Genomic DNA, 25,361 nt, shown 5'->3' on the forward strand with positions numbered 1-25,361 from the left:
AATCATACATAAGCTCAGGGACCAGCCTGGAAGAGCCCCAGAAGGCTCGTGTGTGTGTGTGTGTGTGTGTGTGTGTGTGTGTGTGTGTGTAGTACATGGTCCCTTTAGTGGCCGGGGTGCACCATGTGCATGGCTCATCCCCAGACAGCTGTCTTGGCAATGTCAACTACCAAGGGACTCCAAGACCACCGCCCTCACTTAACGATACTAATGCCATGTTATCTGTGGGTATGGCACTGCCAAAGTAGAGGCAAACGTCTAATGAAGGTTTTGGCAAGTGTTTTGTTTTTTTCCTCATTGGAAAGGATCCCTTTCCATGCTTTATTTTGAGAAAATGAGGTACATTCTTGGAAAGTGATCTATACCACTGGACTCTTAGAAATATAGGGACTTGAATCTAAGAGTGTGCGGGGTGGGGTGGGGGGAATGTGGCCATGTGATACAGTACAACTCACTTCCTTAGCCCAAGGACTGAGTTTCCTCATCTGTACCACCAAGAGTTTGTCATATTCTGCCTCCAAAGGCAGTTCTTAAGGCAAGTGTGACACCAGGATGACCACAAGGTCTATCTTCATTTTCCTGCATGCAAGACAAGCCCAGGCCACCAAGCAAGGCCACCAAGACAGCTGTTCCTATTTCAACCTCCTACACCAAACAGCATCCCTTAGGGCAAGCCAGTGTGTCACTAAAAGCTACCAAAGGAAGCAGCTATGAAAGAAGAAGGCATCCCGCCTTAGCAGGTTGGAACGTGCCAAGTGCAGCCATACACTAGTGGATCACACCTGCCTGTGCATAGGGTGGTAGCCTATCAAGTTTTCACTTCTCATCCACCTGTTGGAGTGGTGTTAGAAGGAAACACCAGAAAAGGCAAAGTAAAAGGCATATTCCATGGTGTCACTGGGTGCATCCATGGTAGGCTGGAAGATCCAGCAACAGTAATATCCACACACTAGCTGCAATTTGCCCAGCACTGTCTACAATTCACATATTCTAGAAAAGCTTGACTCCAAGAACTTTACCTCGGGTCCCATGCAAGGATCATATTGCCTTTGAAAAACAAATTCTGATCCAAAAGGTGAAAACATTTTGAAATTCCTTGTAAGGTCATGGGGGAGGTTTGCACCAGAGTGGGCCTGGGCAGCAGGTGAGGACATAACTGCAAAGAAAGTGATTCGGTGTTTTGGTGGCTACTGCCTTTGAGCCATGTCACCGAAGCCAGTTGGCCTGGAATGATGGCAAGCATCCCAGCCATCTAATGCCAGGGGGGAGTCATGGACCACAGAACATGGTTTTACTTCAAAGTCAAGGGGACAACAGCTGCCAGCCACCCTGGAGTCAAGGTCACAAGAGGGACAACAGACAAAGTCACACGCATAGGCATATATGCAAGGCCCCCACTGACTCAATCACACCCCTTTACCCTGCAATCCTAACACTGGCTGAGGAGTTTCCAATTTAAAGTCTGCAAATGCTCTCAGGACAAGCCTACTGTGCAAGTCTTTTTTAAAAAAATAACGCATGTATATATTCTCTCTCCCTCCCTCTCCCTCTCTCTCTTCTCTCTATAAACGCACACGCATGTGTGCACACGCGCGCTTGCGCACACGCGCACGCACACACACACACACACACATACACACTCTTACCCAAGTAGCCAGCTGAGTGACAGAGAAGTCCTGAAATGGTGAGGAGATAAGTGAAGCTGAATGATGGGCCCGTCATCTTGGGGCAAGGCCCAAGGCAGACTGGCTGGGGAACACAAGCTAGAGGCAGGCTGAGATTTGTCACGCCCCCACGCTGCCCTCGCCTGGCCTGCTTGGCATTTGTGGTGGGAGTCGGCCAATCCCAGCTTTGATGTTGCTTCTGCCCCAGATGCCAGGCTTTCAGGGGCCAGTCCTGAGCTCCAGGGAGCAGGGATAGGTCAGCAGCCCTTCTCTAGCTCCTCATTGATGCTTCTGTAGGACAGGCCACAGGGACACGGTACCCTCTGCCCAGGGGAGGATATGAGTTTGGAAGGTTAGGGCACTGATCACCTCATACACCACTAGGAGGAAACAACACAGTCTGTCAGCCAGGCAGCTTTTCATTTGCCTCAAAACTGCCTCATCAGTGCTGCTCTGGCATGCATCAGAGTCACACTCCACAGAGGGTGTTCAAGGAGACTCATCCCTCTTCTGCTTCAGGGAAGACCTGTGGCTCAGGGTTTGCTATGCCTGGCAAGTTGTTGCCAATAAAGTCACACTCAAAATCACAAAACACAAACCCTAGATATCACACACACACACAGACACACACACACACACACACACACACACACACACACACACACACACACGATTTGTAGTCTTCTACATATGTAAATATATATACACATACAAATATGTATGTTTTCAAAGACCATGAGGGTTGAACCCAGGACCTCATGCATGCTAACCATGTAGTCTACTACTGAGCTACATCCCCAGCCTCAAACCTTTTTATAGGAACCTTGTCTACAAAATAATAAAGTGGCACATGCCAGATACATACTGAAATATGCTGCCTGATACATTATTATGTATCCAAAGCATGAACATACATAATATTCTAAGGCATAAAAGATAAGGTTATTGGTACTTTGTAAAAGCACTAATTTAAACATTCTAATGATGAGCTTTATAACAAAAGTAGCAAACTTTTTCTACAAACAGCCGATATCAAATGTTTTAGGATTCCAGGGAGACATGGTCTCTGTGGCAAAAAAAAAAAAAAAAAAAAAAAAACTTTGCCATTATACACAAAAGCAGTCATGAGCAATATATAAAGATATGAGTGTAACCAAGTTCTGAAAAAAACTCTGTTTATAAAAAATAGGAGGCATGCTGGATTTGGCCCCTGGGCTGTAGTCTGCTGACCCCAGCACTATACCACCAAATGAAAGGACAGTGTCTATCCATCGTATGCATCATTCACTAGGAACACATAAAGAAGGCCAAGTGTGTGGATGTACAATGACTAGACTTGATTTCAGCAATTGCTGTTCAATGCAGAAACAGTACCAATCCTGGCATCAGGCAAACATGGCTTAGGTCCTGGTCTTGCCACCTAACAGCTAAGTGCCCATGAGGAAGACTCTATTCGGAGTCTCAGCTTTCTCACCTGTAAAGTGGGTATTGCATAAGCTGTTTTGCTACTCAGTTGGGAAGATTAGAGCTAGGGCTTTTGGAATTCTGGCACAGAGGCGGCTCTTTATCAGGTTTTGGATAACCTTTTCAGGGTGAAAGAGTGGAGCATAGTGAGGGATGTCTGGAGAAATTTGCAGGAGAGATAGTTGACCAAGAGAGAATGAAACCAGTAGTTAGAAATGCTTCCTGGATGAGGTGGCATTTGAACTGAGCCTTAAAAGCAGAGATTTTTTTTCCTGGCACAAAGTGGGGAGGAGAGGGAGAGGGAAGGCTCAGATTCAGTTCCTCTGGGAACTAGGTCTAAGACATCAGAGCAAACAGCACCAAGGGCAGGGAGCACTCAGTTTAGAGGCCCAACCGTTGAACAATATCACCTGCATCATCTCCCCAGCCCCCTTGTTGTGGTCATAGTCCCTGCAATGGTTTGAGCAAGAATGGCCCCCACAGGCTCATCTGTTTGAATACTTGGTCCCAGTTGCTGGATTTCTTTGGGAAGGTGTGGCTTTGTTAGAGGAGGTGTGTCACTGGGGACAGGTTTTGAGGTTTCAAAAGACTATCACTGTTCCCAGTGTGTTCTCTCTGCATCTTGCTTTCCCAACCGGGTGTGTGTTCTCAGTTCTTCCTGCCACCATGCCTTCTTTCTACCATCATGGATCTAACCCTCTGAAGCCATAAGACAATTAAATGTTTTCTTCTATAAGTTACCTTGGTCATGGTGTTTTGTTACAGTAACAGAAAAATAACTAGCACAGTCCCCATGTTGTCCCTCCTTTTCCTCCTCTTCCTCTTTCTTTTCCTCCTAGTCATCTTTTTTGGAGAGGTCTCATTCTGTAACCCAAGCTACACTAGGATTGTGTAGTGTAGGTTAGGATTTCAACTTACAGTGATTCTCCTGTCCTGGGATTTCAGGCATGTACCACCACACCTGGTCAGAGCTTCATTTTCCTCCCCTAAGCATTACGTCACAAACCCTGGGAAGTTCACCATTTTCACAGTAAAACCATTCTTTCTTTCTTTTTTTTTAATAGCACGTAGCATCAGACTTTTAAAAAAAGATTTATTCACTTTATGTGTGACTGTTTTGCCTGTACATGTTTATGCACACCACATGTGTGCTTGGTGCCCTCAAGAGTAAGAAGGGGCATCGGAACTCCTAGGATTGGTGTTAGGGATGGTTGTGAACCACCATGTGGGTGCGGGGAAAAGAACCTGGGTCCTCTACAAGATGTGCTCTTAACTGAGGTGCTGTCTCTTCAGCCCTCAATAATAACCAGCTCAGCTGGCCTCATGTTGCTCCTGTGAAAGTCAGTCAATGCCCCCCACAGTCACTGGGCCATGAGCAATTCTAAATTTCAATTTGTTCTTAATAATAGGCTGCGAATGTGCATCCTGCATCTTTTTGTGTGTCCTTTGGCTGCTCTTTCCTGTCTGTCTTACTCCATTTCCAACTTTAACCTGCTCTCTTCATCCTCTGTCATTGCAGACACCACCTTCCTACCACTCCCCTAGCTCCAGCCAGCCTGGGACTTAGGATCTCTGGTCCTTATCCCTGGCAGGAAATTGCTGTTTGAATTGGATGACTTCTTTCCCCTGCATATGAAAGGGCACTGGCCAGGTGAGCTCTGAGCTCTCTCCAGCTTCTCCACCGAGGCTGTGCTTCCTGGACACAGACCCTCTGTAGGGCCCTGAAGAGAGGGAGGTGCATCCCTCCTCCCTGGTATCAAGCCTTGTCCTTAGCTTTACTCCTATGCCTGGGCCCAGGCCCAGCTTACTACTGATGAGCTGCCTGCAAAATTTCATTCATAATCAATTTCTGGGCCATCCTGCCGCTGTCAACAGGTGTCACATTCACAGTGCTTTGTCTTAATTGTGGCTCTGGGATTTATCACCCAGGCCAGAGGACCACTTCTGGAATATTGCCTCCCTGGGCACCATTCCAGAATTTCCAGTCCCTACTGTAGCACAGGGGCCTGTCATTGCTGATCACAGCCAAAATGGATTCTATCACAACGTCTGCCTCCCCTGGCTCTCCTACCACTGCTGCATGGACAGATATCTGTGGCCAAGCCAGTCAGTTCAGCACCTGACCCCAGAGACCCAGAGTTCTCATATGAGGAAAAGGTGTCCATACTTGAGCAAGATACGCTGGTGAACAACCATGATCCTGTAATCCTGGTGCTCCAGAGACAGGGGATTGTAAGTTCTGGGTCAGCCTCAGCTAAATAGTGAGATCTTCTTTCAAAATTCAAGGAAAAGAGTCATTGAGATGGCTCAGAGAGTTTAGGCCCTTGTCATCAACCCTGACCTGAGTTCAGTCCCAGGGCACCACATGGTGGAAAGAGAGAACCAACTCCTGCAAATTGACCTTTGATCTCTAAATACACGCCACACACTTGCACACTAGCATGCACATGCATGTATGCATGTGTATACACACACACACACACACACACACACACACACACACACACACACACACAAAACATACTTTTCAGAAGACTACATGTTTGGGAGCAGAGCTCAGGATCCTACCAGCCGTAGGGCACTTCAAATATGTTGTTCCATCTCCAGACCTTTGTAAGCAGTGTAATTGAAGAAGTCCATTGACAAAGACTGCCCCCTCCCCTTGACCAAACCTCAGTCATGCTTCACTGACTCCTCTTGACTAAGACTCCAGCTTGAACTTGGGCTCCTGCATCCATTCTTACAGTTGTAGCTACCCTACACCCACCCCCCAACTAATCAACCTAAAGGAATTTCTCATTCTTTTTTTTTTTTTCTGGCAGGGTTTCTCTGTGGCTTTGGAGGCTGTCTTGGAACTAGCTCTTGTAGACCAGGCTGGCCTCGAACTCACAGAGATTTGCCTGCCTCTGCCTCCCAAGTGCTGGGATAAAGGCATGTGCCACCAATACCAGGCTCAGGGGAATTTCTCATTCTTAACATCAGCTTGAGTCCTCATTTCCATGCTTGACATTGAATGACTCTGGCCTGCTTTTGACAAAAATCTTTTGAGCTGGTTTTGCCAGAATCCCCCTACCATAGTATTTTTCCATCCACTCATCCAACTGGCTCCTTTAAGTCCCCACTTTTCCTTGTACTGGAGTTGATCTAGTCCTTTGTCTCCCACAGGGCTAGTCTTAATGTCAATGCCAACAGCCTTAAGTCTTACTAAATGTTGCCTCCAGTTCCACTGCTTTTGGGATAGACCTACTGAACATTCTACTGGAGTCTACAAATATTTATTGAACACTGTGGCATGCCAAGCCTTGAACACTAAAACAATGGTGATGCTGGATTAGCACTTTCCACATATTTTGCCATTAGTGCTCTTGGCTAACCTTCTCCATGTTGAGAAGGGAAAATGACTTTTGGCAAAACCGTGTTAATAGGTCTGGGCTCCACAACTAGAACAGACTTGGAAATGGAGTTCATAAGGAATTTTACACACAGCTCTGTGAAGAGGTGGCCTCCCACAGCCTCCTTAGCCAGGCTTGCTTGACCCCAGCCACTTACACCCTTCCTGTTTTTCTCAGTACTTCTATGGAGCCAGCAGCTTCCCTCCGTTCTGATCACTCCCTACCCAGCTGGCTACCTCCCTCCCAGCAACTGTCTATCAATCTCAGGACTGTCTGGAAGTTGGAGCTGTGCAGAGAAGTTGGCATTTCCCTCAAAGAGTTCACTACTCCACAGTCCAGGACAACCCCTGAGAACTGAAGCATGTGACTCTTCTTGCCAATAGTTTTGAATGCAGGGGATTCTACCCCTGAGGGAGGGTGGGACCACAATATGGAAAAGACCAAGTGTCTCCTGGAGCTGAGTCATCCCCTACCAGGGATGCTGAACTGTGATTAGATTTTTTTCTTTCTTTCTCACTAGATGCTGAAAAAGCCTTTGACAAAACCCAACACCCCTTCATGATAAAGGTCCTGGAGAAGTCAGGGATAGCAGGAACATACCTCAACATAATAAAAGCAATATACAGCAAGCCAACAGCCAACATCAAACTAAATGGAGAGAAACTCGATGCAATTCCTCTAAAATCAAGAACAATACAAGGCTGTCCACTCTTTCCATACCACTTCAATATTGCCCTTGAAGTTCTAGCTAGAGCAATAAGACAACAAAAGGAGATCAAGGGAATACAAATCAGAAAGGAAGAAGTCAAACTCTCACTATTTGCAGATGATAGTCTACATAAGTGACCCGAAAAACTCTACCAGGGAACTCCTACAGCTGATAAACACCTTCAGCAAAGTGGCAGGATACAAGATTAACTCAAAAAAATCTGTAGCCCTACTATATAAGGATGACACATTGGTGGAGAAAGAAATCAGAGAAACATCACCCTTTACAATTGCCACAAACAACATAAAATACCTTGGAGTAACACTAACCAAAAAAGTGAAAGACCTGTACTGTAAGAATTTTGAGTCTCTAAAGAAAGAAATTAAAGAAGATACCAGAAAATGGAAAGATCTCCCATGCTCTTGGATAGGCAGGATCAACATAGTAAAAATGGCAATCTTGCCAAAAGCTATCTACAGATTCAATGCAATCCCCATCAAAATCCCAACACAATTCTTCACTGACCTTGAAAGAAAAATTCTCAACTTTATATGGAGAAACAAAAGACCCAGGATAGCCAAAACAACCCTGTACAATAGACGAACTTCTGGAGGCATCACCATCCCTGACTTCAAGCTCTGTTACAGAGCTATAGTCCTGAAAACAGCTTGGTATTGGCACAAAAATAGACAGGTAGACCAATGGAATAGAGTTGAAAACCCTGATATTAACCCACACACCTACAAACACCTGATTTTTGACAAACAATCCAAATATATACGCTGGAACAAAGAGAACATCTTCAACAAATGGTGCTGCATAATTGGATGCAAACATGTAGAAGACTGCAGTTAGACCCGAGTCTTTTGCCCTGCACAAAACTTAAGTCAAAATGGATCAAAGACCTCAACATAAACCCAGCCACACTGAACCTATTAGAAGATAAAGTGGGAAATACCTTGAATTAATTGGTACAGGAGACCGATTCCTGAACATAACACCAGTAGCACAGACACTGAGATCAACAATTAATAAATGGGACCTCCTGAAACTGAGAAGCTTCTGTAAGGCAAAGGAGACAGTCAGCAAGACAAAACGGCAGCCCACAGACTGGGAAAAGATATTCACCAACCCCACATCTGACAGAGGGCTGATCTCCAAAGTATACAAAGAACTCAAGAAGCTAGTCTCCAAAACACTAAACAATCCAATTAAAAAATGGGGTACAGAACTAGACAATTCTCAATAGAGGAATCTAAAATGGATGAAAGACACATAAGAAAGTTCTCAACATCCTTAGCCATCAGGGAAATGCAAATCAAAACAACTTTGAGATACCATCTTACTCCTATCAGAGTGGCTAAAATAAAAAAACACCAAAGACACTTTATGCTGGAGAGGATGTGGAGAAAGATGAACACTCCTCCACTGCTGGTGGGAGTGCAAACTTGTACAGCCACTTTGGAAATCAGTATGGTGACTCCTCAAGAAAATGGGAATCAGTCTACCACAAGATCCAGCAATTCCACTCCTAGGCATATACCCAAAAGAAGCACATTCATACAACAAAGACATCTGTTAACCATGTTCATAGCAGCACTATTTGTAATAGCCAGAAACTGGAAGCAGCCTAGATAGATGCCCCTCAACCGAAGAATGGATGGAGAAAATGTGGTACATTTACACAATGGAGTACTACTCAGCAGAAAAAAACAATGGAATCTTGAAATTTGCAGGAAAATGGATGGAACTTGAAGAAACCATTCTGAGCGAGGTAACCCAATCACAAAAAGACAAATATGATATGTACTCACTTATATGTGGATTTTAGACATAGAGTAAGGAATTACCATCCTACAATCCACAATGCCAGAGAAACTAGTAAACAAGGAGGACCCTAAAAGAGACAAACTTTGTTCCCTGGAGAAGGGGAAAGGGTCACCATCCCCTGAGCAAATTGAGAACATGGGAAGAGGGGGGAGGGAGCTATGAGAAGGAGAAGGGAAGAAAAGGAAGGATGCAGAGGTCATGAGGAAGCAGAAAGGTTGAGTCAGGTGTAGATTAGAAGAAAGGACATATGACAGATAGGATTTTAGTTGGGGGGGTGGTAGAGGAGGGAGGGAGGGAGGGAGAAGGGAACTGAGATTGTCATGTAATTCAATCTTGTTTGTAATTCAAATATACAAAAAATAAAAAAGTAAAAAAAAAGAAATGAGAAAAAAACAAAAAAAAACAAACAAAAAGATTTATTTATTCTGTATACAGTGTTCTGCCTGCATCTATCCCTACTGGCCAAAAGAGGGCACCAGACCTCATTACAGATAGTTGTGAGCCATCATGTGGTTGCTGGGAATTGAACTCAGGAAAATCAGCTAGTGTTCTTAACCACTGAGCCATCTCTCCAGCCCTGAATTTTTCTTTTCTTTAGACAAGGTCTATGTAGCCATGTCTGACCTGTCATTTACTATGTAGATCAGACTGGGGGCACAGTGTCTAGTACCACCCAGAGAACAAACACCTAAGGAAGCCAGAGATTATATCTAAAAATCTGTCTGGGGACATGGCCATTTACCAATAATAGCAATCTGTCTACATTTATTTTATTTTTAGTTATCACATAAAATAATAGGTTTCCTATGATCACATTCTCACTCATATGTCATCATTCCTTGTTCTTATTTGCCCCTTTCCTCTCCATCACTTCTCCCCGCCAAGTAATCCCCTTCTGCATTTATGCCATATATATATATATATATATATATATATTCTACATGCAAGAAAACATGAATACATTCTTTTTCTCCCCTCATTAACTTCTCTTGTTTACCTTTCCCCCACCCCCTTTATAGATCACCTATTTTCATTATATTTATATATATACACATATACATTTATATGTGATTGTTATATACACTATATGTATATAATTATTGTATTTATATTTAAATATAGGAAAATCCTACATTTGTTTTTTAAAGCTTTCATTATTTATCTTATTTATGTACATGTGTGTCTATGTGCCATGGCAAGTATGTGGAAATCAAAGACAACTTGTAGGAGCTGGTTCTCTCCTTTTACCAGGTGGGTCACAGGCATTAAACTCAAGAAATCAGGCTTGGTAACGTGTGCCTTTACTGGCTGAGCTATATCTCTCCACCCCACATCCTGTCTTTGCAATAAAATTTTGTGATTATTCATGGATTACTCATTTTGTATGTCTTTCTGACTCTCCAGTCACAGCCAGGGCTCAATCAAATGTGCTGGTTGCTTGGCTTTCTCAGACACATTTACCTTCTCCAGGCTTCTCTTCAAAGTGGACAGAGTCTTCAAGTCACCTTAAAATCCACCAAAATAGTAACAAAAAGGAGACAGGTGGTTGAACAGTGAACATGGCCAAGCACTGCTTGAGGAGAATCGGGGTGGTTGGTGATTCACTGTTGAGCTGTGAGCTGATGTATTTCAGACCAGGTGGCTTTGTTCATACACACACTCATTTCTCATAGTTCTGGTCCCTAGAAGTCCAAAGCCAACATGGTAAAGGTGTAGATTCTCTTGTGACCTTCCTCATTGACTCATGGGCAACTGGATACCATCTTGTTGTGTCCCTCCATGCCGCTCCCCTATGCCTGTGTCCCTGGTTTCTCTTTGTGTGTCTAAGTCTCCATCTTTTGTAAGGTCACTGTTTAGAGTGGATTAGGGTTCACCCTAAGGCTTGTTTAATCAATTTCTTCTTTAAAGACTCCATATCCTCAACAGTCCCATTCCAATGTACTGGGGGGGTGTGAGGAGTCTTTAGGGGCCATCATTCAGCCCACAGCAGTAAGCTGAGTACTGGTGGCCCCTGAGCGGTTCTTTTCACAATTCCTTTTGAATTGTTGAAATTACTCATAATAAGAGAGAAATTAAAAGATTTAAGAAATCAACTTAGAACTATAAGATAAAGATTGAGGCAGGTCAGCCATGCGCCTCTGTTGACCAATCTAGGGGCCCTGAGGCCACACAGAGCTTAGGTGTCAACGCTTTGAGGAGTTTGCAGCCACTCATCCTGAGGACAAGACACCTTCCCTCCTTCCCACCCCGCCCTCACACATGCCATGAAGACACCTTGAAAGGAGCTGCAAGGAAGAAGGAGAGCCACCTCCTGGTTGCCATTATTTTTTTCCAAGCCACATATCAACGATGCCTCCTTTGCCTCAAGAACAAAAGAGAACAAGCCCACCCCCCTTTCCTCCCACAAGGGAATTGTTTGGGATCTTATCTAAAGGAAGGCATCTGCTTCTTTGAGTTCATGCTCTAATTTGACCAAATGGCCTGTGGTGGATGGAGAGGGAGGAGGAGACAATGTTATTAGGAGACCAGGGAACATCAAGAAGCCTCCTCGATGCTGGCTGCGCCTTGGCTGGGAATTCGATTACAACAGCCAGCATCAATCAGCGGGCACTATTAAATCTTCTGCTCGGCTTGACAGGGAAGGCCAAGTTTGTGGAATTATTCAGGAAATCTGGCCACAGGTCAGCTGCCCTGGGCCTGCAGGGTGCAGGGTGAGTTATTTCCAACACCTGCTGACAGCTGTGGATGGGTGGAAAGACCCTGTGTTTCCATGCCTTCATTTTTCCACGGTGACACTATGGGAACTTGAAATACAAAACTACAGGGATCATTTAACCCCTTCCCCTAAATGTCCTTTCCATCTGACCCTGCTATATAAATTGTCTGGGGTTCCACAAGTGGGAAAGAGAGAAGCTGGGTTCCTGGGAGCCCTTGGCTGCCGAAAGCACAGGCAGGCATCTGGCCAACTCATATGAATCCCTGTATTTCAGAAATTGGAGAACACAGGGTTGCCCCTTTGGACTCCATTGAGCAACAAAGTTTCAATGGAACAAGTTGCCAAGATAAACCTGAGGCTTTCTGTAACCTTCTAATTGCAGAAATCTTCCTGCCTTAGATTTCTTCACTGTAAGTCACCATGTCTAGCCCATTTAGCTCATTTATACATATCCAAAGATTATTCTGTGTTGATGCATTAAATTCCACTCTATTAAAAAATGTATTTGGCTAGGTTGTAGTGGTGAAAACCTTTAATCCCAGCACTCAAGAGGTAGAGACAGGTGGATCTCTGTGAGTTCAAGGCCAGCCTGGTCTACAGAGCAAGTTCCAGGACATTCTCCAATGCTACACAGAGAAACTCTGTCTCAAAACAAAACAAATCTCCCAAGTTTTCTTTTAATAATCTTACAGTTCCTATTTCATATTTAAAATATATTTATATTTGTACTTTGTATTATAAAATGTAAGTCTGCTTACTTTTTCTTTTTATTAATTTTAAGTTAGCATACGAAATAATTGTCTTTCTTATAATATATATATGTATGTATGTATCTTGTACTCATATGTGCCTCCCATTAGCATTCCTTGTCCCCCATATTACTTTTGTTAGTCTCTCTTCTCCCAAATAGCCCTGATTATTCTCCTCTCTCTCTCTCTCTCTCTCTCTCTCTCTCTCTCTCTCTCTCTCTCTGTCAGGCGCGCGTGTGTGCGCGTGCGTCCGCTTGTGTGCATGCACGCATGAGAGAACAGAAGACATATTTTTATGCTTTAAAACAGGAAACAAAAGTCTGTTCCTGTAAACTTGGTCAGAGCCCATGGCTAGGAGGGCACAGGCCCTTCCATGGAGTCTTGTACTATTGTTTATTGTCCTGTAAAAAGCCTTTGAATATTTATGCTTCTACCCATACGTTTGGAGAAATTGCCTTTTGTAGCAATTAATGTAGACACTCAGAACTTGTCAAAGGACTGAGATTAAGTAAACTGTAAGCATACAGCCATAAATGAGCCATTTACAAATACACACACACACAGCCCCACCAAGGCTCAGGGGACATCATGGGAGGGCAGAAATCATAAGAGCTGGTGGGGGGGTGCTTTGAAATTGACATGGCTGCTGAACTCATAAACTCACTACAGTCATGATTACCTGCACAATATCAAGCTGCATATAAGTATAGACTCTGCATATGAGAGAAATATATTTGTCTTTCTTTCTTATTATCCTCTCTTTCTCTATTTAGGCCATTTCATGCCTCCATATAGGTCTTTTCTTATTGTCATATGGAAACATACATGCTAATGTTTTCATAGTTGTATGTACTATAATTATAAATATGTATTATCTCTGTGTTTATAAATAGTGTCTACAGTCCTTATATGAGAAAAATGTGATATTTGTCTGAATCTAGTTTATTTTGCTCAACATGATGAACTCCAGTTGCAGACACCTTCCTGAAAAAGGCACAATCTTGTTCTCTACAGCTGAAGAAAACCCCTTTGTGTTTCCATGCCACATCCCCCATTGTGTTTCCATGTCACATTCCCCATTGTGTTTCCATGTCACTTTTTCCCATTGTGTTTCCATGCCACATTTTCCTTACCCTTTTATCTATTGACAAACATCTATCCAGCTTCCATATCTTGGTTTCTGTGACTAGCACTATAATAAACACGAATCTGTGGGAATGTCTGAAAAATGCTGATGCAGAGTCCTCTTGGGTATGTGCCCAGGAAAGGTAGAGCTGGGCTATACAGTGACTCTCTCTTCAGTTTTTGAGAAGCCTCCATATGGACTTCCATAATGGCTTCACTAGTTTTGCACTCCCACCAGCAGTGTGCAAGGGTTCCTCTCCTACCCCGTCCTTGGCAGCATTCACTGTCCATTGCTTCCTTTTCTTTTCCTTTTTGGCTTTTTGAGGTAAGACCTTAGTCTGTAGCCCATTTGGACTTAAAATCATTTCAGTGCTCCTGCCTCAGCCTCTCTAGTGCTGGATTTACTGGGCCAGGTGCCATGCCCAGCTTGTTATCTTGTTAGCTATTCTAACTGGGGTGAAAAAAGCCAGTGTAGCTTTGATTTGCATGGCCCTGACGGCTAAAGATGTTGAACATTATTTTTACATATTTGTTGGCCATTCTTGCTCCTTGTAGGAACTGTCCATTAGTTCCCACAGGGCCTGATTCTCCTTGAGCCATCTTAGGCTTCTACTTCTGCTTGCTACCGACATTCCACCAGTGAGGGAGGATGCCACCCAAACCCAAACCAATGTGATCCCCACAGGGCTCTGCTGCCTTCTAGACCCTGGAGTCTTCATCCCTCCAAATACTAGCTCTCCATGTTGAGAATTTGTTTTCTGTCTCACCACGGGGAATTTGGAAGCTTCTAGAAATCATCTTGAGGTTTACCCCAATAAATATGGTCTTGAAAAATATATAGGCCCTGTCTGAACACAAAGCAGCAAGCCAGTTTCAACCTCTCCTGACAATGGGTCCCTGCAGGCCCTTCAGATAAGGCACTGAAGTGAACTAGGGTCACAGTAAGAAGAGAGCTCCAGTTGAGTAGGCAGGTTTCTGTAAGTGACACGGCTGTTGTCACCCCACCCCCTGTCACTGCAAAGCTCTACATGGTGCCTGATGCTAAGAAGGCCTCCGTGGTACATCAGTCCCAGAGGGAAGTCCCTGAAGCAAGAGGACAGCTGCTGGGGCTTTCCCAAAGTCTTCAGAGGAGAGGGCTGGAGGGTGGGGGTGGGGACAGGGCTGGAGCAGAGGGGTTCCAGGGAGGCTGGCAGGGGATAGGCCTGCACAAGTCTCATTCATGTTTCTCTCCTTCCTCTTTTCAGCCCTTATCCCAGACAGTTGACTGTGAGAAGACACCAGCCATGTGCTTCCTCTCAGCTGTCTGCAGCTCCAAAACAAGCAACTCCTCCATGTTTTCATGGGTTGCCATGGGGAGATAAGTATGAGTTTGAATGGAGAGATGCTCAGAGATGGAAGAGTGTCAGGTTTATTTTTAAAGACACCAAGGAAGCCTGTTGCCAGGGAAGGAGAGAGTTCTTCCCCAGTGGCCCAGTATCTTCCTTCTTTAGGGTCTGCTTGACAAACAAAGTGGCAGAAAATGGAATTTCCTGCTTTAATTCACTAAGTGTGTTAAGCAAAAAGTTATTCAGGTTTTTGGGTTTTGATGCAATAAACTGTAGGGTAAATCATAACCTTTTGATGTGTGTCTACACACAGTGAGATTCTGGAAACAAGATCAAGAATGTTTGTGTCTCCCAGGTTGTGTGACAGGCACCATTCACAGCACTGTAATGTTCATAAAGAGCCTCCTCGATCCCGAGGACATATTGTGAGTTAGGTACTTTTCATGTGATGGATGGCTATTTGCCTAAGGTCACAAAACTAAGAGAAATATAAAGCTTGACTCCAAGGAGCACAATGCTAGAAGTGCTACTCCCAAATGCCACTGAAGTTGCCTCTGTGATGATTTGTGAACAAAATTTGGTCCTCAAGACTTGGTTTGTAACTATCCCAGATCCCTGTCTTCCTGGGGTCCCCAGTAGCATTGAAATCCAGTGACTGATGTGGTGACCAGTTCAGGAAAACACCTTGCATGGACTTTGAGTTTCACTTTCCTCACTGTCCCACCAGATAACACACTGCTTGCACCCACATTCCTGTCTGCTGCATTTAATGTGCTAGCATTTAAACAAAGTTTAAGATAATGTGGCACACTGCATGGCCCCATCGATATCTAGACCTGATCTTTGGTGCTTGTACCTTATTGGGAAAGAGGGCATTATGGGTTCAACTAAGATATCTGAAGGGAGGAGACAATCCTGGGTTATCTGGGAGGTCCCTAAATGTAATCACAAGTGTCCTTAGAATAGAGAGGCAGAGGCTGGGGGGGATGCAGCTCCCTGTTAGAGTGCTTGCCTAAAATGTTCAAGCTCCTGGGTTCATACCCCAGTGCTACAAACAAACACAAGGGATTGACCCAGGAGATCTGAGAAGGAGGGTATGTGAAGGAGGTGTAGATGACATGTAGCATGGCTGCACATGAACACAGGAAAGAAGGCTGGGGACCAAAGAACCTGAGAAATGCAGCTTCCATCTAGAAAAGGTGAGAGACCTAAGTCTTCCGAGGCCCTTGATCCCCTCAGTGGAATTATTTCAGACTTTGGGCCTCTAAAACTGTAAGAGAATAGGGGTGTCCTATGCCAGTGTTGGATGTGATCCGTGTCCACGGGAAGCTAATGAAGTAACTCTGCTGTGAGCTGGAACTGGTTTTCAAAGTGTGGACCATGAGCTTGCAGCCTGGCAGCATCAGAAACACTGCAGTGATGTAGATGCTTGGTCCTGTTCTAGAACCTCGGAATCAAAACCTCCTGAGGTGGGTTCCAAGGATCTACATTTTATCAAGCCCTCACTATCTCCGATGCTCGCTATAGTGCGGTGGTTAGCCATAGCTGAACCAAACCTTCCGATCACCAGGAGAACTTGAAATGCTGCCCATGCTTGATCCACAGCCTACAGATTTGGATCTCATTGGTCTGTTCAGCTTAGATGCTGGCCCTTTGTTGAACTACTTAAGCAGTTCTAGCTGGGCTGGAAACCTGCACTGTGTTATGAGGGACTGCTGTGGAGTGCTCCCTCCAGCACTGTTAAGAGGGTTGCTGATGTGGAGTGCTCCCTCAAGACGCAGCTGTGCAGAACTCTGGAAACCTAGAAAGGCATGCTGGAGGCTGAGAAGGGAGGGAAAGGCAGAGGCCAGGCCAGCAGGGCTTCTGGCCCCAAGGCCTAGAGTCACATGCCCAGAGTATCTCAAAGAGGTAGATATAATTAGAAGACAGAGCAGGTGTAAGGCAGCAGGGTGTGCAGACATTGAGTGAGTGGGAACAGATTCTCCATACAGTCACATGCCATCCCAAAAGGAAGGATCGGGACCACCAAGTCTGTCGGCATTCCAAGAGACCTGTTTCCAGGAGATGCCAGAAATAAAAATCATCCACTTTTTAAATATTTGCAATTAAAGCAATTTGACCCTCAACTCTCTGCTCTCTCCATGGTCCAAAGCATGAAGGCAGTAACCAGCAGGACAGCTAGGACAAGTTCTCAGAGATGATTGGCAGAAGTTCTCTGTGGGTAGGGTAACTCTCTGTGTGTTACAACCCACTTGCTGGCTCTCATTAAAATTAGTTGAATGAATCAATATTCCCGGAGTATCTGCTCTGCCCATTTAACAGAAGAGGAACTTGAGGCCACCCCAGTGAAGTGAACTTCATCACCATCCAGTTTATAGCCATGATAGTCAGGGCTCAAACCCAGGACCTCTTACTGTGGGGGATGCTGTAAAGAGCAAGTACTTCCATAGCTGTCAGAGGGCTCTGTAGCAGATTGGTTGGGCCTACTGGTCTCAAGCAGTACTATGAGCATTAGGAGCACTGAAGGAAGGCCTGTCACCAGCTTCTTGTATGTCACATGGAAGCCAGAGGCTCTCTGTCTCCAAAGAAACTATGCTGCTTCTGTGTGGTTATGCATCAAAGGAAGGCAGCCCTGGGTATGCTGATAGTGCAGAGGGGTGGAGGGGGTGACTAAAGGGAGAGCCTTCCACCTCCCGTACCACTTCTGTTTTCATAGAATTGAGGAGTGGAGAGGCCCCTGCTTCTGTAGAGGCTTGAGATGGGGGTGGCAGATGCCTGAGACCCCCCCAGAGAGCCCTGTAAGTTAAGAACCTTCTCTGATTTTATTATCCAGGGGAAATATGGGGAGCTAAATGAGAGGAGACGGCTTGCAAGTGCATTATGGGACATTAAACAATAGCTGATCGGCATCAGACACAAATAAATGACCCATGATCTAGTGCCAAGAATCTGGATGGTCCCCAAATGGTGGTCTGGCTGGCTTCCAGTCAGCAGAGTAGGTAGCTGGATGCCATATAGGCCACAAAATATAGCAACAGAGGATTCCAGCATCTGAACAGAGTCACACCCTTCCAAGTGACCTCACTCTATTGTACTAGATTTGTGTCTTTTCCCTGATCTGGATTCTGACATGTGGATCCACAAACACCCTGGAGAGTTCCTGCCTGCCTTCTTGCCTGCCTGGGAAATATCCTTTATGGAAGAGGAGCATGTGTTTGTGCAGGCAGAGGGTAGGGTGGCTCACAAGGCCTAACGAAGTTGTGGGATTGCTTTGGTTACAGGAAGGTCCCATCCTCCAAAACACCCTGATTCAAACTCATCTCACGAGCACATCCTATAGCTCTGATTTTTTTTTTTAGCCCTCCCCCACTAAAATAGAAATACCAGAGAGATAAATCAGTGGCTGGGCAAGTCATGAACATGTTTATAACACAATGGTCAAGCTGAGCGTAGAGATGTGTATCTGTAATCCTAGCACTTGGGAGACAAGATTAAGAAAGATCGTGATAACTAGGCCACTCTAACCTATGTAGGGACTTCAAGGCCAAGAGGACAACACAACAAGATCAAAAGCCAACAACAGCCAAAACCAGTATTCAATTGTTTGTTAGAACTTTGGACATTGACAACCTGAGGACAAAGTAGGAGGGAATGGATAATGAAGAAAATAAAGGAGAGTTTCCATGAATGGTGTTGGGGGGAGAGGGAGTAGCCTTGTTGTACTGAAGAGGTCACTTGCAGGCCAGAACCAGACTTGGTCTACACTGATAAAAGCCCTACACTTAGAGGCAGGATTCCAGTCTTCTCTAACCATTCGCACCCCTTACCACTACACATTAATAAATAAAAATGTAAAAACAAAAACAAAAACAAAAAAAAATCTGCGTGTTGTCACTGCATCTACCATATGCAGTGTGTGAGCCTGGAAGAACGATGCTCAAACATAACAGACTGGGACAAGGACCTGAGATAGTAGTGTGTCAAACACCCGAGCTCAGGAGCTGGATTAGTCACAATTGTGGTCTCTTTGGTGCTTAGTGCTCCCTGCTTGGTTCTTCTCTGTGGCCCAGTGGAGGTTGTCCAGTAATGCACAGCTGATTCAGAGAGCTGAGGCTATTGCGTGGTTCAGGAGGAGGTCCTTCCTGAAGAGAAGGGAGGCTGCCCCACCCTGCAGGGGGACCTTCTTCCACCACAGACCTGGAGAACTCTGAGCCAGGGCTTCCACACACCCCCTAGAACATAGGCTGCAACCTACCGGCCTCTGAGAAACCCTGAAGCACTTTACACACTGCCAGCACACAGCAGAGTCTCCTAAGACACAGTGGCCAAGAGAAACAGTTTTCCCGGTAGCTCTCACTTCAGCATCCACCCAGCTTACCGTCCTCAGAACAGTAAGAATGTACAAAGTTCAGGACAGAGAAGGTCAGGTCAAGTCAGATTGTAGGTGGGTATTTGAAAGTTCTTTGGTCTGCCTGACTCAGGGAACAGTTTCATTACGAAACCTGAATTAATTTCAAAACAGTGCTTTGGGAAGCCATGGCAACTGAAGAAGGGGAACAAAGTGAAGTGACTCCCACAGTGGACGCAAATACTTGTGCTAGACTGGCAACAATGTCCCTGGTTGACCTCATCATTTGGCCAAATGTCTGAAGCTTACATTCCCAATCACAAAACCCAGGCTTAGCAATGTATCCGGAGGACATGTGGGGCTAGGGGTGTCATCGCCACCCCCCGCCCCCGCCCCCGCCGTGGAGTGCATTCACGGTTTATTCAAGGTCCTGGGTTCAATCCCTAGTACCATGCAAAGGAAAAAGAAGTAAAGAGGATGGGTAAAGAGGGAAAGGAAAGGAGGGACAAAGAAAAGAAAAGCACAGAACAGATGAGCCTGTGCATGGTGGGGACGTTAGTCCATGTTTCCCTGTCGGGAGCCTCTGCTCCTGTGCCCCATACATTGATCCCATCGTCTGCATGAAGGAGCTCCTTTCTTAGAGCTCTGCTTGGGGTGGAGTTTGGACAATGGGAGGCTCTGACAATAGGTGGTCAGGATGGGAAGAGAGAGAGGTGGGAGACTTTCCTCCTCCCTGCTCTGGGGCCCTGTGTGACATGACTTATGCTTGGCAGCCCCTCCTGCAAGGCTCCAAGGCTCCTGGAATCCATTTCCCTACTTCCTTTCCCTATCTTCTCAAACACAGGATGGCAAAGTCTTCTTGTAGTTACAAAGCCCTGTGTCCCTCCACATTGCAGGTGTCCTTGACCCTACTCCCCTGAAAGTGAGCCCTTCACTCAAATTTTTACTTTTGCACCATCCAAGCTGCACCTTGTCACTATTGTGTCCCAACCAGTACAACCTTTATAACCCTTCTCTAAACGATGTATACACTACATGGGTTCATTGTCTCCTAAGTAAGCTATTCTCAGAAATTACAGGCTCTTTTCTATCTAGCTTTATGAAGGCCTTAGTGACCTTGGCTTTTACATACTTAAATAATCTAAAAATGTGGATGATCCCCCAACCTACAGACAAGGGGTTTTTTGTTCTTTCACTCAACAAGTAGCTACTGAGCATCTCCAGATCCAGCAGTGTTCTCACTCTGGAAATATTTATAATTACGGATGCACAAGATGACACAGTCCCTTCCCCCATGGTGCTTATCATCTATATCCAACTATCTCCCAGAAGTCAAACAGCACAAAAGAGGCAGAGATGAAACCAGAGAAGTGGGTGTCCCTAGTTCCTAAGTCCTCAGCAGATTCTCAAAGAAATCTATAACCCAAATATAACAAAGAAACAAACACTAGGTCAGACCAAATTAGCCACTGAGTCCTCTTGAGATTCTTCAAACAGGGTCTCACTATGTAACCCAGGCCAGTCTTGAACACAATCCTCCTGCCTCTGCTTCTCAAGTGCAGTCATAGGAGGTCTCACCACACTTGGCTATCAAGCTTTCCAGTGGGCAGGAAAAGAATGGTCCACAGACTAGACAAATCTGTGAGACACATGCTGACACACACTCTTGGTGACACAGCCACCTGCTTTCTCTGCCTCCCTACTCCCCCAGGATTCTCTTGGGCCCTCTCCTATATCTTCCCACTTCTTCTGTTTCTCACACTTTTATAATTAGCCTCACAGTGATCTCTCTGTCACTCTCTTAGGGCCTGCAGAGTTTGGCAGCACAGCTTGACCATGAGCTGTTTTTATGAATGGAGAGAGGCTGGGGGTGGATCCGGAGGAATGTCCTCCCCGTGATTCACAGGCAAAGACAGAACCAACTGTGGCACTTAGAAAATAAGGCATAACTAGAGGTGCCTTGGAGCAGTGGCTGAGGTGAATGAGGGGGCTGTGGGGAGACAAGCAATAAGCCTTGGGGTATCAGAATTCCTCAGAAAGTTTGAAAGGGCTATGCCAGTAACTCAATACTTCCCCTGTACCAAATCAGGGAGGCAAAGACAACAGCCTGGTGCCTGCAGCAAAGGTTGCCAGGCCAGCCAAGCAAGCCCCTTCCCCAGCCCTGCACATCAGCAAGACACATCTGGCTCCAGGCCCATAGATCCTCTGGAAGCCCTAACCACTCCTAATACCTCTAGATGAGTTGTCAGAGCTGAAGAGAAGAAATCCCAACAGGAGAGCAGCCAGGGCTGAGGAGACAGAAGGCTAGTCCTGAGTCAGCAAAAGAATAAGGGGTTCCCTGCTGAAGGGGCCAGGCAGAAGCTCTTGTCCTTCAGCAAGGCTGACAGAGAGGTGTTTGCTCTCCAGCATCTCAAGCAAGCCCCACTGGGACTCACTTCTCTAGAAATTATACTTCTCTCTCCCCAGCTCCCAAACAAATCATGCAGCAAACGGGCAGGAGAGATGGGGACACAGAAGTAATGGTTTAGAGTCTGGCTTTGAGCAGCTGGGTAGCAACGGTTGGAACAAGGACATAAGGACCTTCAGAGACAAGCTCGGGTGACAGGAAACATCCTGGGTGACCATCTCCCCCGAGCCTTCCTCTGCTAAGAGCAAAATGTCAAAAATATCAGGACATACTGCTAGAAAATCTTGACCACTCCCACCCCCTACCTTTCTGCCCCAGCTAGTTGGAAGCGAAGGAAGTTGTGGTCATCAGTTACCTGCTGAGACTGGAAGGACACTGTTGATGAAAGTCGGCTGGGATACGATGGATCGGAAGAAGAGTTGGAGATAAATTCCCAAAGTCATTGGAGTCAGGACAACCATGCTGGCCAGGTCTGGTAAATATCAAGTTAGTGGGCAAGGCTGCTGGGGGTTCTCCCAGCTCTGCTTTGTGCTGACTGCTGTTTGCCTCTCTCTCTCTCTCTCTCTCTCTCTCTCTCTGCTTGCCTCCCTCCTTGCCTCCCTCCCTCTCTCCCTCCCTCTCCTCTCCCCATGCCTTTATCAAGAAAGAATGCCAACCATTTCCCATTAAACCTTCTCCGTACTATACAGGGTTATATTTATCTCAAGCACTGGGTCAAATACCAAACATTAAAATTAAGATGTCAGAATTTTCTTTTTTTGAGTCTGAGGTAAGTGGCTATTGGAAAGATGATAAAGAGGCAGCCATGTCTCTAGTGTTTACCTGCAGCCGTCCTCGGGGGCAGATGGGTTTCCTACTCTATTACCCACCATCGTCTACATATATGAAACACAGGGACCTGCCTTAGCACTAATCAAGTCTCCTGATGCAAATTGCCTTCCATCAGGACAAGCTGCTGATCTTGGAAGTCTTACCTGAAGGTAACAAATGCAAGTCAAGCTGTGACTTTCTGCTGGGGAACTTGCAGAATTGTTTCCAAACAGTTGTCACTATAAAAAGAAACCCCCGTCAAATCTGCCCAAAGCTGCAACCCTTTAACCTCATGCAAAGCAAAGAATATGAGAATAGTAAAAGGACATAAAAGTGAACCATTCGTTGTCAGATTGTACTTGGAGCAACAGCATCATCAACTTAATCTTGCTTAGGCTAAATTTCTTCAAACAAAATTAATTAGCAGGTCTAGAGAGATGTCTCAGCAGTTACAAGCATGTGCACACAAAAAGACCCAAGTTTAGTTCCAGCATCCATGCTAAATGGCTCACAAATTCCTGTGACTCTAGTTCCAGAGAACCTGTGCCTCTGGCTTTCCAGGACACATGCACTCATGTGCACATACTCCCCCCCCCACATAGACATGCACATGCTCCCCACACACATGCATATGCCCCTGCACTCATGTGCAGCACATACCCCCACATACATGTGTATATACCCCACACACATGTGCACACACCCCACACACATGTATATACCCCACACACATGTGTGCATACCCCCCACACATGTGCACATACCCCCACACACATGTGTATATACACCCCACACACATGTGCACATACCCCCACACACATATGTATATACACCCTACACACATGTGCACATACCCCCACACACATGTGTATATACACCCCACACACATGTGCACATACCCCCACACACATGTGCACATACCCCTCACATGTTCACATTCACCCCCACACTCATGTGCACACACCTCCACACATGAACGTCACCCACACACTCATTGCACATACCCACACACACGTGCTCATATTCCACAGACACATAATTTTAAAAATAAATAAAAAGCAAAACAAAAATATGTAGACAGAGGTTCTGTTCCTGCCTGGTCCTACAGCCAATTAGCCCCAAATAAACACACAGAAGCTTGTATTAATTATAAACTGTTTGGTTGATGGCTGAGGCTTCTTACTGGCTAGCTCTCTCTTAATTATTAACCCATAACTATCAATCTATGTATTTCTACATGGCCTTACTTACCAGTAGCTATCTTCCCAGTAGCTCCCTTTCTCTGTGTTCTCTCCCCAGAATTCTCCTCGTCCTGTAGCCCTGCCTATACTTCCTGCCTGGCTACTGGCCAACCAGTGTTTTATTCATCAACCAATAAGAGAAACATATACAGAAGGATGCCCCCCATAAAAAATATGACCTTAAAAGAGTTTATAAAAAGCTGGGCATTGGTGGAGCACACCTTTAATACCAGCACTCGGGAGGCAGAGGCAGGCGGGTCTCTGTGAGTTCAAGGCCAGCCTGGTCTCCAGAGCGAGTGCCAGGATAAGCTCCAAAGCTACACAGAGAAACCCTGTCTCGAAAAAAACAAAACAAAACAAAAGTTTATAAAGACTTATAAATGATTCTTAGATCTAAAAATCAATTAAGGCACCCCTTTCCTGGGCTCCACACTATGGCCCACAGCCCCTGGCAGATGTACTGGAGGCCAGAGAGGTCCTATAGACCCCAGGAAATACACTGCCCATCACCCATTAAACCCTTTTAAGCCTATCTAACAACCCCAAACTGAACGCCCACCACTGAGCCCCATAGCCCAGCCTGCTACTTTGGCAGAAGTCTTTGGCTTTACCAGAGGCCAGGCAGGATCTAGGAGCTCCAGGCAAGACACCACCCACTGGCAGCTCACACTCCTTAAAAGCTACCTAATAATCTCAAACTGCACCCTCTCCCCTGGGCTCCATACTAGGGACCAGCAGCCTTACAGGGGGGCAGGCTGGTCCTAGAAACCCACTGCCCACAAAATACCATTAAAGTCTGCCTAACAACCCCTGACTATACATACACACACACACCCACACACACACACAACCCAAATCCCAAACCTGGCTCCATATTACAGTCTACAACTTCTAAAGGAAATTTCCACTTTATCAGTGGCCAGGCCAGACATAGGGACCCAAGGCCTACAATTTCAGAAAAATTCAGCTTTACCGGAGCACAGGCCAGAACTAGGGACTCCAGTGCCAGGAGCTGTACTGGAGACCAGGCTGGTCCTAGGTACCCCAGTCTGCATCCCATGCCCTGGGGTCCATATCCTGGTCTACAGCTTTGCAGCTTTGGAAGATAACTTGGACCTTATCAGAAGCCAGGCCAGATCTAGGGACCCATAGCTGCAAAAAAACCCAGAGGGGATACCCTGCTGAACCTGAAGACACACTAGTCACCAGAACCCTTGGCCATTTAGACCAGAAGACCGAGAGAAAAGAGAAACCAAGGAACAAAACACCCATCCAACAAAGACAAATGCAGGAATCAATATCTAAACCTAAAATCATTCCAAATCCAGATGCTCAAACCCCAATGTAAGAACACAATAACAGAAAGGGCAATATGACATCACCAGAGCCAAGCTATCCTTCAAGAGCAAGACCTGAACAATCTGACACAGCTGAAGGACAAGAAAACAACCTTAAAAATTACTTTATGAAGATGATAGAGGTACTTAAAGAAGAAATGAACAAATTCCTCAAAGAAATTGAAAAGACAAACAAAAAATAGAAGAATTAAATAAACCCCTAAAAGAAAACAAAGAAAAAACA

The 25,361-nt window shown here is 45.4% G+C and overlaps 1 protein-coding gene across 1 annotated transcript in view; it reads right to left on the reverse strand.

Moving 5' to 3' along the window:
* Colq (collagen like tail subunit of asymmetric acetylcholinesterase) overlaps positions 1-23,144 on the reverse strand; it is a 57,334-nt gene extending 34,190 nt beyond the window's left edge. Inside the window, exons 1-2 of the mRNA XM_027389507.2 lie at positions 22,704-23,144; positions 22,085-22,201 (exon numbers count right to left, since the gene is read on the reverse strand). Of these exons, the coding sequence (XP_027245308.1) occupies positions 22,085-22,190 (106 nt within the window). The 5' untranslated portion in view covers positions 22,191-22,201; positions 22,704-23,144. The remainder of the gene's footprint in view (positions 1-22,084; positions 22,202-22,703) is intronic.
* Positions 23,145-25,361: the final 2,217 nt, after the last annotated feature.

Source organism: Cricetulus griseus, assembly GCF_003668045.3.
Source record: "Cricetulus griseus strain 17A/GY chromosome 1 unlocalized genomic scaffold, alternate assembly CriGri-PICRH-1.0 chr1_1, whole genome shotgun sequence".
Taxonomy (NCBI): domain Eukaryota; kingdom Metazoa; phylum Chordata; class Mammalia; order Rodentia; family Cricetidae; genus Cricetulus; species Cricetulus griseus.